Source organism: Nelumbo lutea, chromosome 8 (genome assembly GCF_056320005.1).
Source record: "Nelumbo lutea isolate HS-2025 chromosome 8, American lotus-T2T, whole genome shotgun sequence".
Taxonomy (NCBI): Eukaryota; Viridiplantae; Streptophyta; class Magnoliopsida; order Proteales; family Nelumbonaceae; genus Nelumbo; species Nelumbo lutea.
In genome coordinates this window covers 6,005,563-6,022,353 of record NC_142691.1, presented here as the reverse complement: position 1 = coordinate 6,022,353, position 16,791 = coordinate 6,005,563, and the positions used below count along the sequence as shown (strand labels likewise).

The 16,791-nt window shown below is 38.6% G+C and overlaps 1 protein-coding gene across 2 annotated transcripts in view; it reads right to left on the bottom strand.

Moving 5' to 3' along the window:
• The window catches only part of LOC148842381 (K(+) efflux antiporter 4-like), a 55,878-nt gene extending 41,328 nt beyond the window's left edge, over positions 1 to 14,550 (bottom strand). For both annotated transcript variants that reach the window (XM_088957756.1, XM_088957757.1), the window contains exons 1-2: positions 14,124 to 14,550; positions 13,268 to 13,311 (exon numbers count right to left, since the gene is read on the bottom strand). In XM_088957756.1, the coding sequence (XP_088813882.1) occupies positions 13,268 to 13,311; positions 14,124 to 14,472 (393 nt within the window). In that variant the 5' untranslated portion in view covers positions 14,473 to 14,550. The remainder of the gene's footprint in view (positions 1 to 13,267; positions 13,312 to 14,123) is intronic.
• Positions 14,551 to 16,791: the final 2,241 nt, after the last annotated feature.

The following is a 16,791-nucleotide window of genomic DNA, read 5'->3' as shown; positions in this document are numbered from 1 at the left end:
AGGAATGGTGGAAGGAGGATCGAAGGGGGGTAAGATGGGAGGGAATAAAATTCCACAAAAAATTGCAAAGATTGAGATCTAAAATAAAGGAGTGGAATAGGGAACATTTTGAAGGATAGAAGAAAGGAAATTGACCCCAATCTCTAAGATTGAAGAAGTGGATGAAATGGAGAGGGAGAGAAACCTTACTATGGAAGATAGGGAGCTGAGAGGAAAGTTGAAAAAGGAATTGGAAGAAGTCATCAATAGGGAGGAAATCTGCTGGAGACAAAAGTCAAGACATAAATGGATCAAGGGGATGGGAACACAAGATTTTTTCATGCGATGGCCAACAGAAAAAGGTGCAACAATTTTGTGGCTAGGCTGGAAGTAAATGGAGAAGTGACCTCTAACCAGGATGAGATAGACAGGATCTTTGTGGACCATTTCATATCCTTGTATAGAATGCCATTGGGAGAAAGATTTAACTTAGAAGGGTTAGAGTGGCCTTTATTAGAAGAGGAGGCAGCAAGGTGGCTAGAAAGGGATTTTGAGGAAGAAGAAATAAAAAAGGCAGTTTTTTCTATGGATAGATCTCAAGCACCAAGTCCGGATGGTTTTACAATGGCTTTTTATCAGGACTGTTGGGAAGTGGTGAAAGATGAAGTCTTCAAAGAATTCTCGAATACACATTGTAGGTGTTCAAGACTGCTATCAGTCTTGACCACTAAGAAATTTCAGGTTCAATGAGAAGAGAAAGTGAGGAAGAAGTAGAAGAAAGAGTGGTGAAAGAGCAGTAGAACACAGATTTCGAGGAGAAGAACAGAATGTCAATCTTCTAACGCCGCCACTTTAATTTAATATATATATGTTATGCTAGTTACATGAAAGGACATATCTGCCCTTGATGTTTACATCATAACTGCTAACGCATAACAAACAATATAAAACTGAAACTAGGAATAACAGAATAACAAATTGACCACAGTTGTGACTAGATACATTCTACCCTACGGACAGAGTGGGACCACAGCTGTCGGCCCACATCAATGTTCTCTACACTCCCCCTCAAGTTGGGAGTATATGTTCATCATTCCCAACTTAGATAGATCCGCTTCTAGCTTCTTTCTTGATACGGCTTTAGTGAGGATGTCTGCTAGTTGCATACTGGATATGATGTAAGGAAGGCATACTTCTTGAGATGAGACCCTCTCTCGTACAAAGTGGCGGTCAACTTCAATGTGTTTGGTTCTGTCATGCTGTACTGGATTATGTGCTATATTAATGGCGGCTTGATTATCATAGTACAGCATCAGGGGCTTCTCATACTCAATCCTCAACTCCTCAAGTAGAGATCTTAGCCATAGAATTTCAACCACTTCGTTGGCCATGGACCTGTATTCTGCTTCAGCGCTCGGCCGAGAAACAACACTTCGTTTCTTACTTCTCCAGGAGACAAGCTTTCCTCCCACAAGGGCACAATATCCTGAAATAGACCTTCTGTCATCAACACTCCCAGCCCAATCAACATCCGTATAGACCTCCACCTTCATGTGATTGTTGTTCTTGAATAGTATACCCCTACCTGGGCATCTCTTCAAGTAGGATAAGATTCTTTCTGCCACAAGAAGATGTGTGGTTCTAGGAGAATGCATGTACTGGCTGACAACACTAACAGCATAAGTAATATCTGGCCAAGTGAGGCAGAGATATAGGAGCTTTCCTACCAATTGTTGGAACATAACTTTGTATTCAAGAAGCTCCCCACTCTCGGCACTAATCCTGTGGTTCTGTTCAATTGATGTATCTGCAGGATTGACACCTAACTTTCCAGTCTCTGCCAACAGGTATAGGACATATTTCCTCTGAGAAATAAAGATCCCCTGTTTGGATCTAGCAACCTCAATACCCAAAAAATACCGTACACCAAGGTCCTTCACCTCAAATTCTTGATGAAGAAGCTGTTTACGAGACTCAATCTCATGGCTATCACTCCATGTGACCACAATATCATCAACATATACTGCCAGTAGTGTTAAAGAGGACTCCACCCTCTTGAAGAATAGGGTATGATCTGATTGGGCCTGTACATAACCAAACTTCACAAGAGCTAGTATGAATCTATCGAACCAGACCCTAGGTGACTGTTTCAAACCATACAAAGCCTTGTTGAGCCGGCAGACCTTCTTACCTATTTCTGCATCATAGAATCCAGGAGGCAAACGCATGTAAACTTCTTCCTACATATCTCCATTCAAAAAGGCATTTTTCACGTCCATTTGGTATAAAGGCCAAGTGTGACTTGCTGCAAGGGACAATAGGACTCGAATAATAGTCATCTTGGCTACCGGTGCAAAGGTCTCCAAGTAATCTATACCATAAGCCTGTGTAAACCCTCTTGCAACTAACCGAGCTTTATACCTCTCAATAGATCCATCTGCATTATGCTTCACTATAAATACCCATCTGCATCCAACTGGTTTCTTTCCTTTGGGCAAATCAACTACCTCCCAGGTGTTGTTTTTCAACAGGGCATCCATCTCAACTTGCATTGCATCTTTCCATTCAGGGACGGATAGGGCTTCTTGCACTGTTCTTGGAATAGAGACATTGGAAATGGAGCTAAGGTAGGACCTGTAAGTAGGAGATAGACGATCATAGGATAAAAAGTGGGAAATACAGTGGGCTGTGGATGTGGTACAATGTCGTTTCCCTTTTCGGACTGCAATTGGAAGGTCGAGAAGTCTCTGTGGGCTCTGGGACTGTGGTATCTGGACCTGGAGCTGCAGATCAGATTGGAGCTGACTTGGACTGCTGATGATCAGGATCAACCTGCCTGCACCGCCTGTGATAAACCTCAACTCCCGATCCCTCTGACCACCCTCACCATTGCAGCTCTCCCTCAACTCCTGAACCCTCTGACTACCCTCACCATTGCAGCTCTCATCACCCACTGGAATAGGTAAAGGAACTACCCCACTCTCACTGCTCTCCCCCTGAGGGGAAACCCGAGGATAATAGGGTGTCCCCTCAAAGAAAGTGACATCCATGGAGACAAACTTCCTCCCGGAGACAGGATCATAACAGCAATAACCCTTTTGAGTTTGTGCATAACCAAGGAAGATGCATTTGGAGGCTTTGGGTTCGAACTTGGAGTGATGAGGTCCGAGAAGCTAAACAAAGCAAGTACAACCGAATGTCTTAAGGTGAATAGAAAACAAGTCCTCACGTGGGTGTAGAAGGGAAAAAGGAGATCGCATATCAAGGACCCTGGAAGGAACCCGATTAATAAGGTATACCGCCGTGAGGATAGCATCACCCCAGAAGCGAATAGGAACATTGGAAGTAAACATGAGGCTTCTAGCCACTTCCAAAATGTGCCTATTCTTCCTTTCGGCCACTCCATTCTGCTAAGGTGTATGAGGGCAAGAGCTCTGGTGGATAACCCCATGATGAAGAAGATAAGAAGTCAATGATTTAGCAAAGTATTCCTTTGTGTTATCAGATCTGAGAACTTTGATCTTGGCATCAAACTAGGTTAGGATCATTTGGTGAAAATTTTGGGTCAGGGAAGGTACCTCATCTCGTGAACGCATGAGATAAACCCAAGAAAAACGGGTACGGTTATTAACAAATAACAAAAAATATCTGTTCCCACCCATGGAAGGGATATGATAAGGCCCCCAAACGTCAGTATGCACAATATCAAAAGAATTATCACTCCTTTTATTACTCAATAAATAAGGCTTTCTACAACGCTTAGCAAACTCACAACTTTCACATTGTAACTGAGACAACTCAATAGACTCAAATAAAGTAGGAAACAGACTCTGCAAAGATCGAAAAGACAAATGACCTAATCGGTTATGCCAAAGCATAACCGAACTCACATTCTGAGAAACAAAAGACAACTTCTCAACTGACTCTCCCTGACGAAACTGTTCCCCGAGTAGATAGATCCCATTCGTCTCACGGCCAGTCCCAATCACCTTCTGCATCTCCAAGTCCTGAAAAACACATTGGTCAGGGAAGAAGGTTACTGAGCAGTTCATATGCTTGGTAATACTACTGACTGAAAGAAAGTTAGTATCAAGCTTAGGAACATGCAAAACAGTTGACAGGGAGATAGTATCTGAAAGCTTGATGTCACCCTTCCCAGAAATAGGAACCAGGGAGCCATCAACAATAGATACCTTATCCCTACCAGAAGACAAATGGTAAGTGGTAAACAATGAAGGCAAGCTAGTCATGTGATCAAATGCACCTGAGTCTATTACCCAACAAGGTTCAGTAGTACCTGGAGCTGAGGCAAGATAGGCTGAAGCTCGATTACCGGAATGGGCGAAGGCAAATGTGGCAGGGGCTGATGGAGGCTATGGTGGCTAAGCTGAATTTCCAACTTCCTTTTCTAGTTGTATTAGGGCAGCCTGAACTACAGCTAAGGTCTCCAAAGATGTTCCTTTTGTGCCAGATGAGGATGTTGAATCAGTGTTCATTGCTACATGAGCAGTTCCCTTCTTGTTTCTCAACTTCGCAGGAACCAAGTGAGGATGCAGTTTCCAACATGTCTCTTTTGTATGTTTGGGCTCCTTACAATGTTCACATACTACATCCTTTTGTCTTCCTTCCTCCTGTCCTTCTCTGAATCACCCCCTGATCTGGGTGTAACCGCTACAAAGGCTGGTGTGGGTGGGTGAGGTTGCATCATAACCTTCTTCTGGTCTCTTCACTGTGTACAAATGAGTAAGCCTGAGAGAGAGTCACACTGTCTCTAGTCAAAATCTGTTGCCTTACAATATCATATTCTGAGTTCAGTCCTGCCAAAAACTCAAACACTCTGTTTGTCTCGATGTGCTTTCTATGGGTCTGAGCATCTTTGAGATTCTCCCACTCAAGAGTCTCCAAGTGATCAATCTCATGCCACAGGGACTTCAAGGTAGAAAAGTAGACCGACACCGGTTTCTCTCCTTGTTTAAGGGTATTCACTTCACATTTCAATCCATATGCTCTGACAACATTAAGGGGTTGGGAGTAAGTTTCTTTCATAACATCCCATATCTCCTTAGTTGTCTTTGCCCACAAATAATTCCGACTAATATGAGGCTGCATAGAATTACACAGCCATGTCATAACCAAGTAGTTTTCTAGCATCCACTTGGTATATGTCAGATCTCCCTTGGGAGGTTCTTTCATATCTCCCAAGAGGTACCCTAATTTACCTCTTCCACCAATAGTCATCATGACTGATTGGGCCCATTCCAAACAATTTGATCTATCAAACTTTACGGTCGTAATCTGACCACCCATCTTAGAAATACTACCATAACTGATGTTCCCAAGGCTGCCTTCTGCCTGATTTTTAGACTCCATTTCTATCAAGTCTCAAAAACAGCACTTGAACTACCAATCACAATCAAAACAATATAGGTCTGATCTGTATTCTCAGTGTATGTGCACAAAACTTAGATAATTCTGATCTGGAACAACCTAGCCAACACAGTAGTAGTTGTCCGTAGATCTCTAACCCCGTAGGACTCTAAGAACAGCTTTAAAAAAAATGATATGCTTGGGAAAGTTAGGGTTTTAATCAATCCTTACAGTAAGCAATTCAGTTGCACAATCCAAACAGAATTGTATAGAGAGGCTTGCATTAGGGTTAATAAGAAACCCTAGAATCTGATCGGACCTACCAATAAACTTAAGAGTAGCTCTAGGTAGATCACAGGGTTCAGTCAAACACTAGGACTTGTCACAGATCACTTTCAAACCCTAGAGTTGATAGAAACACAGTTGAGACAGTTCGGTCTAGGGTTTGTTGTAAAACCCTAGTGAATCAAAGAGAGAAAGAACTAGAATGGTTCAGCCTTCCCCTCCAGATAGGTCCAACCTATCTTCTCTGATAGAACTTCTCTTAGAAAGTAAACAACTTACAAGGAAAATTTGTTCGCTGCCTTCTAGGGTTACCCAAACCCTAGTCTTCTCTGATCCTTCCTGACCACCAACACTCTGCAACCCTAGCAAGTTTCCAATAGCTGCCAGCACCTCTGGCGATCTCCAAGAATCAGTCTACGAACTCCTCCTTTTCAGCTTCCAACCCTAGGAGATTCTCATGTGGTCGGCTGGTATTAGGCTCACATGAGAAACCCTAACTTGGCTCTGATACCATGTAGGTGTTCAAGACTGCTATCAGTCTTGACCACTAAGAAATTCTAGGTTCGATGAGAAGAGAAAGTGAAGAAGAAGTAGAAGAAAGAGTGGTGAAAGAGCAGTAAAACACAGATTTCGAGAAGAACATAATGTCAATCTTCTGTCGCAGCCACTTTAATTTAATATATATATATATGTTATGCTAGTTACATGAAAGGACATATCTGCCCTTGATGTTTACATCATAACTGCTAACACATAACAAACAATATAAAACTGAAACTAGGAATAACAGAATAACAAATTGACCACAGCTGTGACTAGATACATTCTACCCTACGGACAGAGTGGAACCACAATTGTGGGGCCCACATCAATGTTCTCTACACACATATTGTTAGTCCTGGAGTTAATGCAACTTTTTTTCCCTAATTCCAAAATAACCTGATGCAAGCCAACCCAAGGATTTCTGACCCATTAGTTTGGTGAACAATATCTATAAAATAATTGCTAAGGTCTTCTCTTTGAGGATTAAAGTGGTACTACCGTCTCTCACAAGTCAATTTCAAGGAGCTTTTATTCAAGGGAAACAAATAATCGACCAAATCCTAATAGCCAATGAATGTTAAGAGGAATTGAAGAAATTTGGGAAAGGAAGGTTTTGTGTGCAAATTGGACCTAGAAAAAGCTTATGATCTGGTGGACTGGAATTTCTTATTAGAGGTGTTGCATTAGTGTGGGTTTGGGGAGAGATGGTGTCATTGGGTGTTTTATTCTATTCGGTCTTCTCACTTCTCTATCATTGTTAATGAAGTGGTCAAAGATTTCTTCCCAGTTTGTAGAGGACCAATTAAGGGGATCCTCTCTCACCCTTCCTTTTTACTTTAGTGGCCAATGTGTTTAGTAGACTCCTCTCTAAAGCTGATAGGGAACATGAGATTAGGGGTTGGAGAGTGGGCAGAAATAGTGTTCCAATTACTCACCTCCAATGATATTAAGAGGGTGAGGGGATTAAAAGAATCGATCAAGAAGTTTGAAGGGATCTCAAACCTGAAAATCAACTTAGGTAAGTGTTCCGTAGCACATGGTTTAAAATGTCACGACACTTCGGTAATGTTGCCCAACATGTCGATGTTGAGACCTACCGACATGAACTCTCACTTGAATTAAAAAAATACAAATGTTGGTCAATATTTCGACCATTTCGGTAAATATTGCTTATGTCATTTAAAAAACAAAAAAAAAAGTATAATATTTCTTCCAAATGTCGACAACATCGAAGTGAAGACAATCAAGTTTCATCACAAACAAAAAGAAAAAAAGAGAGATTTAATGAAAAAAAAAAAAGAAGTTTTCAGTTTACTTACCTGAAGCTAGAAGAACTACAACTTCAGGCTCAAATAGGCACAAAAGTGGCTTCTACCCTCAGTCTTGCACTCAAATACCTTCTTGGAAGAAGATGCAGGACACTGGACATCTAAAACTCTAAGGAAATTGCTCTTGTCTCACTCTCAAGTCTCATCTCGATTCAGGTATGCAATACTATCCCTATTTCCCTCTCATAGTGAATAACCATGAAAAATAAGGGGAAAAAGGAAAAAACAAAAGAAGAAGAAGATGTGGAGTTGAGGATGAAGAGAATGCTTGTCTTCATCTTCCTCTTCTATTTTTGTGTCTTCATCTGCGAATTCCTAAAATCCTCGCACAACCGCACTATGTCTTTGTGTCTTTGCGGAGTCTTTGAAATTTCAGGTTGAGGGTTCAAATGACCAATGAACCAAAAAGCCTAATGTTGAAGTTTATGTTATAAAAGACATGCTACAATACACGATGGTCTATAGACCATCACAAAAGCATGCCTTTAAATGGTATCTTCAAAACATAACCACAAGTATGTTGCAGTGCAATAGGGTCTGTTGTAATACTATAGACCTCCTAATAGAAAACTTATAAAAAGAATCTTTAATATATTCTTTTAGTTTTATTACAAGTGTATGAAGGTCTATGGTAATATTGTAGACCCTCATTATAAAAGCCAAAAAAAAAGAATAAATAATAAGAAAATTAATATTTAAGATAAAATATAAAATATTCATAAACACAAATGATTAAAATAACTACTTATTAAAATAAAATAAAATGCATGAATAAAATATTTTTATAAATAATAAAATATTTTTATAAATAATAAAACATTAACTGGTTTATCTAATTTATATGGTTTAATAAATAGTTTATATGGTTATATTGTAGACCCTCATTATAAAAGTAATAAAAAATGAAATAATAATAAGAAAGTTAGTATTTGAGATAAAATATTCATAAAAAACAAAAAATAGTGGGATGTTTTTATATAATAATAAAAGTATTACTTAAACTAATTACTTATTACAATAAAATAAAATAATTTTCTTAATAATAAAAATGATAAATGGTTTATATTGTTTATATGATTTAATTCTAATTATTTATTAACCGATCAAAAATATTCTAATTATTTATTAGAACAAAAACATGTGCATCATGGAAGATAATAGTCTATAAAGGTGCATTAATGTTTCTTTTATCGTTTTACTAAATATCATTGCATATTTCCAAATATTTCACAATATTTACACAATGTCTATAATTTTTACAATATTTCCATCCGACATTTCCAACATTTGTCCTATATTTAGGTAAGCGACATTTCCATCAACATTGACATTTTAAACCTTGGCATAGTAGGGATTAACCTAGCGGATGATGATTTAAACTTGGTAACAGATTGCTTAGAGTATCCCATCACCCAGTGGCCGTTGACTTATTTAGGTGCCTTTAAGCGCCAACCCTAAGGAAAGTAAGTTCTGGAACCCAAATGTAGAAAGATGTGGGAAGAGATTGGCGGCTTGGAAAAGGAACTATATTTAGCTAGGACGTAGGATCACTCTAATAAGATCAACTTTGGCTAACCTACCAATCAAATTCCTCTCTGTGTTTAGGATTCCAGCAAGGGAAGCGAAGAAGTTAGAAAATCATGAGGGATTTTCTTTGGGAACCGGGATAGTCTAAAAAAGATCACCTAGTTAAATGGGAAATTGTGTCTAAAAGCAAGAAAGAGGGTGGCTTAGGAATTGGGAATGTGAGAAAGAAGAATATGGCTCTATTAGGGAAGTGGTTATGGAGATGGCCTTTAAAGGGGGATAGATTATGGCATGAGGTGGTGAACAGTATCCATGGGAGATTGGAGAGTGGTTGGGATGGTAGTGTATCACTTCGGGATACTTTGGTAGCACCTAGGAAACAGCATTCTTCCTCATTTCCTAAGGTTTATCAGGTATGATGTTTGATCAGGTAACTTAATTCACTTCTGGGAAGACATCTGGTTGGGGGGCCAGCCTCTAGAGGACTTTGTTTCCTTCTTTGTATTCCATCTCCTTGTATAAAAATGAGAGCATCTCTTTTTTTCTAGCACCTCCTATTTTTCCTCTGGGTCATAATTGGGACTTTGGGTTTGGAAGGGGATTGAGGGATGAAGAAGTCACCTCTTTGTCAGAGTTGTTGCTTCTTGAAAGAGTCTTCTTAGAGCCTCCAAAACCGGGCAGAAGGGTTTGGTGTCCAAGTCCTAAAGGTTTCTTTTCTTGTGCCTCTTTTTTTAGTGCTCTTTGTCGGTCCCCTATCCATCTTTCCTTTCCTTCTAAGGAAGTTTGGTGTCAACCGATTCCTCCAAAAATTAAGGATTTTTGTTGGGAAGTGGTTTATGGGAAAGTTAACACTCTGGATTACTTAGAGAAGAAGAGTCTGTTTCTGTGTACTTCCCCGCACTGGTGCACTCTATGTAAACCGGATGGTGAATCTTGTTTGATCCAGCTAGCTTCGTGTGGCCAAAAAGAAGGGGAAGAATAATGTGGAGATGCACCAGAGAAGCAATTATTTGGACCCTATGGGAGGAAAGAAATGCTAGGATCTTCCAAGAGAAGCAAAGAAGCAAACAAGAAACTACTAACTTGGGATCTCTTTAGACAGTTCTCCTTCGATGATATTTGGAGGAACATGTTATCAGTGGCTTCTAGTTTAGTACAAAAGACAAAAACAAGGTTGTTATGGGCACCTCCCAGTGAAGGTTTTTTGAAATTAAATTTTGATGGAAGTAGCCAAGGCAATCCAGGTCCGTCTGGAATTGGAGGAGTCATAAGAGATAGGGAAGGAAATCTGATAGCACTTTTTTCGGAACCAGTGGGGAATGGAGACTCTATAAGGGCTGAACTGTTTGCAGTCCTACAAGGTGTTCAGATTGCAAAAGGGATGAACTTGGAAAACCAGGTGATTGAAGGGGATTCCAAGGTGGTGGCGGGCTGGTTACAAGACCCGGATTCAGTGGCACAGATGAGCTTAATTATACAATGGGTGGGAAGGGAGGCAAATACTATAGCTGATTCATTAGCTAAGCAAGGGGTAACTAGGGACCAATTGTTTTAGTCTCAGTCGTAATTTTTGTGACGTCTTTTCTTTATGAGTGAGGCTGCATCTCGTGCCTCCATTGGGGAAGCTTGTAACAGTTGATTTTTTTTTCTGATTGAATGAATTTTTAAAGAATCTTTTACTTATCAAAAAAATTGAAGATCGATGTGGTGGATAGGAATAGAGTTTGCTCTCCCAAAAGGAGTGGGTGTTTGGGAATCAGACATTTGAAACTGTCAGTGTTTCTCTATTAGGGAAATGGTTTTGGAGATCCCTGAAGAAAAACGCTAGCTTGTGAAATCAATTATTGAATTTGAAGCTTAATATGGTTTGAATTATAACCAACAGTACTATTGATAAAAAATTATAACAGGGGAGGTAGACTATCCTATGACTGCTTGGAATGGCAAGGTATAAGTGAAGCTTTTCCTCAGTTTATTAAGGGGACTAAAAGGAAAGTGGGAAATGGCTAGAGGATCAGTTTTTTAAGGAACCTGTGCCCTGTGGTCTGCACATAGCCCACTTATGGAGGTTTTTCCTGATCTCTATTTGGTGGCTGATAGCATAGATGCTTAAGTAAAAGGTTGCTTTCACTCACCTGCAGGTGTAATAAACAAGAATTGTCTCTTTCATAGAAACATGAACAATTGAAAATTAGAATAGGTGCACCTGCAGGTGTAATAAACAAGAATCATCTCTTTCATAGAAACATGAACAATTGAAAATTAGAATAGTTGGAAGAACTATTTGGGTTGCTGTAACAACCAGTATCTTTGTCAAGACCAGGAGGATGATTGGATCTGAGACCTTCAGAAAGCTCAACTACGAAAGCAGTCTGGGAAATTTGATCTAGATGAATCTCAGTGGCATAGTCTGGGAAATCCTGAACCTTCAGAGATTGACAGAGTATTCAGAAGTTGCAATGGAGATATAATAGCAATCTTTTCTAGACATATTGGATATGGAACTCAACAAGGGCAGAACTATTAGCTGTCTTCAATATAAGAATGTGGTGGTGATTGGTGAAAGGAGATTCTAAGGTAGTGCATGGTTGGCTGGCTTATGAACAACATCTTGGGAATTGGAAATATATGTACTTATTGAGGAAATCGGAATGGTAGCCATTAAACTAAATATAATTCCTTCATGGGTCTATTGATCAGCCAATAATATGGCAGAGACCTTGACAAGATAAGGAGTCAATTGAGGAGAATTGTATTGGGGAATGATTTGTGGTGGGTGTCCTTTCTAATTTCTATGAATATATAGGGTGGAGTAGGAAGCTTCTGCCGACCTACAATGTGGTGCTTGGCATAATTCTGTAATTTGTAATTTATTCTTTTACCAAGTTAACAAAGCTTTTATGATTGTTATCAATAAAAAAGTAAACCATGAAGGCAGGGACTGTTTCCTAATAAAAATTTTGGCAGTTGGAAGCTTCCTTTAAAGTGGCTTTCTTACCAATGGAGTGTAGTACTGAAGATGTGCCTCACCATGGACAACTTAAACAGAAGGGTAATGGGCCTCCAAATACTTCTTGCATATTATACTCATGGGAGGTGAAAACCAATGTTTTAAAACGTGGAGGCATGACACAAGGCGTTTCTCTGCCTGGAGGGCTGAGGTGTAGTTCAGAATGTAAGAGGCATAAGCCTCCCAAGCACAAAAGGCATGGACCTTAAGAGGAAGAGGTGAGGAGGAAGAAGAGGAAGGAGGATCTCTTTTTTTCCTTTTTTATGAAAGATGTCTTGTATTAAGAAGAATGAAGATGCATAACAGTACGACTGATGATTTAATCCAAATCCAACTTAGTTAAGACTTGACACTTCATCACAATATGTAGAGCATTATCTTTAAACATTTATTTATCAAACACAATTTTTTATTTGTAACTGTTTCCTTAAACATATCTTGGGATAAAGGAATGAAGGAGTTCAAAAGAATATGGATAGTACTAATTGGTTTGCTTACTTGCTTTGGCTTCTTAATCAAAAAAAAAAAAAAGGAATTTTGGAATGTGTATTTGGACATTGAGACACACATCTGTCTGACTGTATTTTTGATGGTTGGGTTGTTCAATGGAGTCAGCACAATTCAGGAATCTCCCATGGTGTAAAATAAGTGGGGTAATATATCAAACTTCCATTTTTCGACTTGATTAAGAAATCCTTTTCCATATGCAGATATGCAATTCTGAATCTAAAAATAACTCATTATTTTGCTTTTGTTTTTGGCTTGGGATGTTCATGAAGGGTGCAACCTGGCTTTCTAACCAAACTGAACAACACAAACTTCAGGTCAGATTGGAAAATTTTCCTGCCCAACCCAATACAAATTCAAAAATATATATCATAACAAGAGAGTAATTATAGTGCACGAGGACCATGTTGTCAGTCAGTTTGTACTTTGTATAGAATGATATCAGGTGAACAGCTCAAGTTGAAATTAGATGTCACCTAGGAAGCTAGAGCTATAGTCACATACCCAAAATTAGATCGTAGTCCAAAGAAATGTTCTGTGCAAGTGCGTGAAGCACAACAAAGTAAATGGACAACGGTCAACTAAATCCTTAAAAAGTTGCAATGTGTCTAGGCATCCATAAGATCATATAGATTAATCAGAATAACCAGAAAGTTTTCTGTTTAACCTGATATCATCCATAAAGAGTAAAGAACAATTTACATTGAACATGGTAACCCACCTGTTGTCCTGCAACACTGTTGTTGAAGCTACCAGCATCGGCTTCTGCATAAGGAAATCACGTCAGTGTACCTCAAGCACCGACTCTTTAAATAAAGAGGCAAATGAAAAAGAAAAATTCGTTAAAAACTTCAATCTCTAGATTGAGGGACATGCACTGGTGAAGATCCATATGTCGTGTTTGCTTTCAGGGTGCTATTTTGCTGACCCTATCAAACTAAAGCAAATCCAAATAAAGTGGAAGCCATGTTATACCAGCAGAAACCGTGAAAACCTAATATACTAAATTGTAAATTGTAATAGCTATCACAAACGAAAACTCCAGAAAACAAATTATTGTATTAAACTGGAAAATCTTCCCCGTTAGTTATTTTAGTAGACAAGCATACTTATCTGTCTCCAAAATTGTTCAAAAGGATCAGAAAGAAATAACTATCAGGAAATTGCAATTAATATTTCAAGTCATTGAGAGAACGCTGGACTAATGTACGCAAGTTAGGAAAAACGCTGATGCTTTGACAAGAAATTCGGTTCTAAGGCGCAGACAAAAAAGAGCCTATATGGCTGAAAATCACTTTTTCCTGGAAATGAGTTAAAACAAAATTGAGAAAGGAAGAAAAATCAGCATGGGATCATGCTCACATTTGTCCTCCGGGACATCAAAAACCACATACAGCTGATCCACAAGGACGAACTTCACAATCTTTCCTATTCGCACTAACACGAAACCCGACACTGATATCAAACAGAGAAAAGCCCTAACAAAAACCCTAGTTCATTCTCCACAGGGAACGAATTAAAATACATAAGTAAAAACAGAAAAGAAGAAAGAGCGGAGGAGCGTAGATCCAGCAAACCTTCGGTCTGCTCATTTTCGGTGAATTCCTTCTCTAGTGCCCGATCGATCATACCAGCGAAGCTGTCTTCTCTGGATCTCGAGCGTGAAGCATTGGATTCATTGGAATTGCTGTCCCCGGAGCGAGCCAACTCAGCGTCAAGGAGAGAGAAGGAGAGAGAAGGAAGAGAAGGAAGAGAAGCGAAGCAAAGCAAAGCAGAGAAGGAGAAGAAGAATTGGAGAAGCTGAGGAGAAGAATTCCTCATTGCGCAGAGACCCGGGAACGGTAATGGCGCTGGCGGGTACGCAGGAAACGCAGAATGGCACAGCTTAACAGTGACAGCGTGGGAAGGAGGAGTGCCTCGTTTCATTTGTTGTTGGTGATGGGGATGGGGGCCATGGGGCGAGGAGAGAGAGAGAGAGAGAGAGGGTGTAGAAATAGAAAAAGGGAACCTGGGTATAGTTGAGGACCTGACGTTAATTAAAATTTAAGTTGAGTGTCGTATGTCATTTAATATCATCACAGCTGACATCTCACAACTTTTATTTTTTTTGTGTGTGTCTATGTGTGATAAACCTTTTGGATGTGTTTGGTTGCAGTGAAATCTTATTTGCATTAGTCGAAATGTATGAGAATGAAAAGGATGTTAAGTCTTATTTTACTTACAATCGAACAAAGTAAGGTAAAATATAAAACAAAAATAAATCAAAATTTACATTCAAATTATTTACATTATTATAATTTTGCATCAATATAAATTATTTGCAACTACGCAAATAAGCAGTGTTTGGGGACACCACGTATCGCACATGCAGATGTTTCACCCATCCACTTAGATTCGTTTTCTGATGATCACTGATCAACCAACTTGATCAACGGTAGCGCAGTGGCATCTTAATGTGAAGCATATAACGTTTATATAAGTGGGCCCCTTAACTGAAAAGTTCCAATCCAATGGTTTATTTCTTCAATGACACAAATTGATCTGTCATCCTTCCAAGCAAACAGACAGACAGACACAGTGGGTGGACCAATTTACCCTTATTAGAAGTAAGAATAATCCATGCATTTTTTTTGGGTGGCTATGAATTTTTTTTTTTTTTTTGGCCCAAAAAAACAAGTACAAACTACAAACAAATAAACTCCAACACTAATAGACTTGGCCACAGCCTAAAACGCTAGAACGATGAATGTGTGGCGAAAAACACTAATCTGGGCTCACCAGTCACCAGAGACCATTTGACCCGACCATTGTCCATCTGTTTGACCAATCGATAAGTTTAGCCTTTTAATCTTAACTTATTTTACAAACAAAACCAAAACCCTGGGATTACCAACCCACCTTTCATTCCACCTATGGATAGGGCTGATCGAATTCGGTAAAGATTATATCCAATTCGATAAAAATCCGACCAATCTAAATTTGATAAGAATTCGTCCAATTTTTAAAATTATAATTCAAATATCTTATTGGATATCTAATTCAATTTGGATTGTAATAAAAAATTGATGATATAACATAAATAGCATTATATATATATATAATATTTCATAACTAAAATATCATATTAGATCTAGGGATTCAAACGGATCAGATCGGATTCAAAGCCAATCCAGTTGGATCTAATAGGACTCAATCTGAATTTGAATCTTCAGACCTGATTTGTTTTCTTTAAATATAATAAATTATTAAAAGAAAAAATAAAATATACCAATTTAAATAAAAATACAAGTATTTTTTAATTATTTTCATCATATATATATATATATATATATATATATATGTTTTTTTATAAAAAAATTAATAATATAATAAATTTATAAAAATATAATATAAATAATATATTTATAAATAAATAAATAGCATATAATATATATATATATATATATATATATTATTGATATATATTTATAAATATATAATACATCGGATCAGGTAGAGGGTGATCCAATCAGGGGTGATCCAAATTCGACCAAATAGGATCGGATTGGATCTGATCTGATCCATTTGCACCCCTATTCATATCAAAACGAATTGGATCGTAACTAAATGGATCAACTTATTAGATTCTATCCAATTTATTAGGATCAAAGAAGGTATCCAAATCCAGCTCTTACCTGATCCAGTTCAGTTTGGAAATTTGAATCTGATCCAAGTTATTTGTAACCCTACCTAGGGATCATCATTTATTTCACACCATTTTTGGTATGGGAATTCATCTCGAATTGGAACCCAACATTTTTATCTCAACCAGATTTTCGAATGATAGAGACGGAGAAAATAGAAGAAGAAATAGAGAGAGGGAGAGGGACCCCCACTCTTTTTCTTTTAATACGCGGAGGGAGAGGGATCCTCTCCTAAGTCTCTCAGTCGACCATTCCCGGCCACCACCTCCTCACTTCAAGCATACAAGGAAGGATTTATCATCTACCCTCTGTTTACGACCTCTTGCTTTTTCTATTACAGACCATTATTGGCTATGGTTTAACATCCCATTTCTTTGATATTTGTTTGCCAATCAGCCAATGAGCTTTAAAAAGTTGAGCTCAAGGCTGCTGGTGCTGCTGAGGTAGATATTCCTTGTACAATGCAAAACAATGACCATCCATGCCAATAAATGTGTTAAATTCAGGTTCCCCGAGCACAACTCACTGCTGCTGCGGAAGACATTGAAATAAACAGACTAAA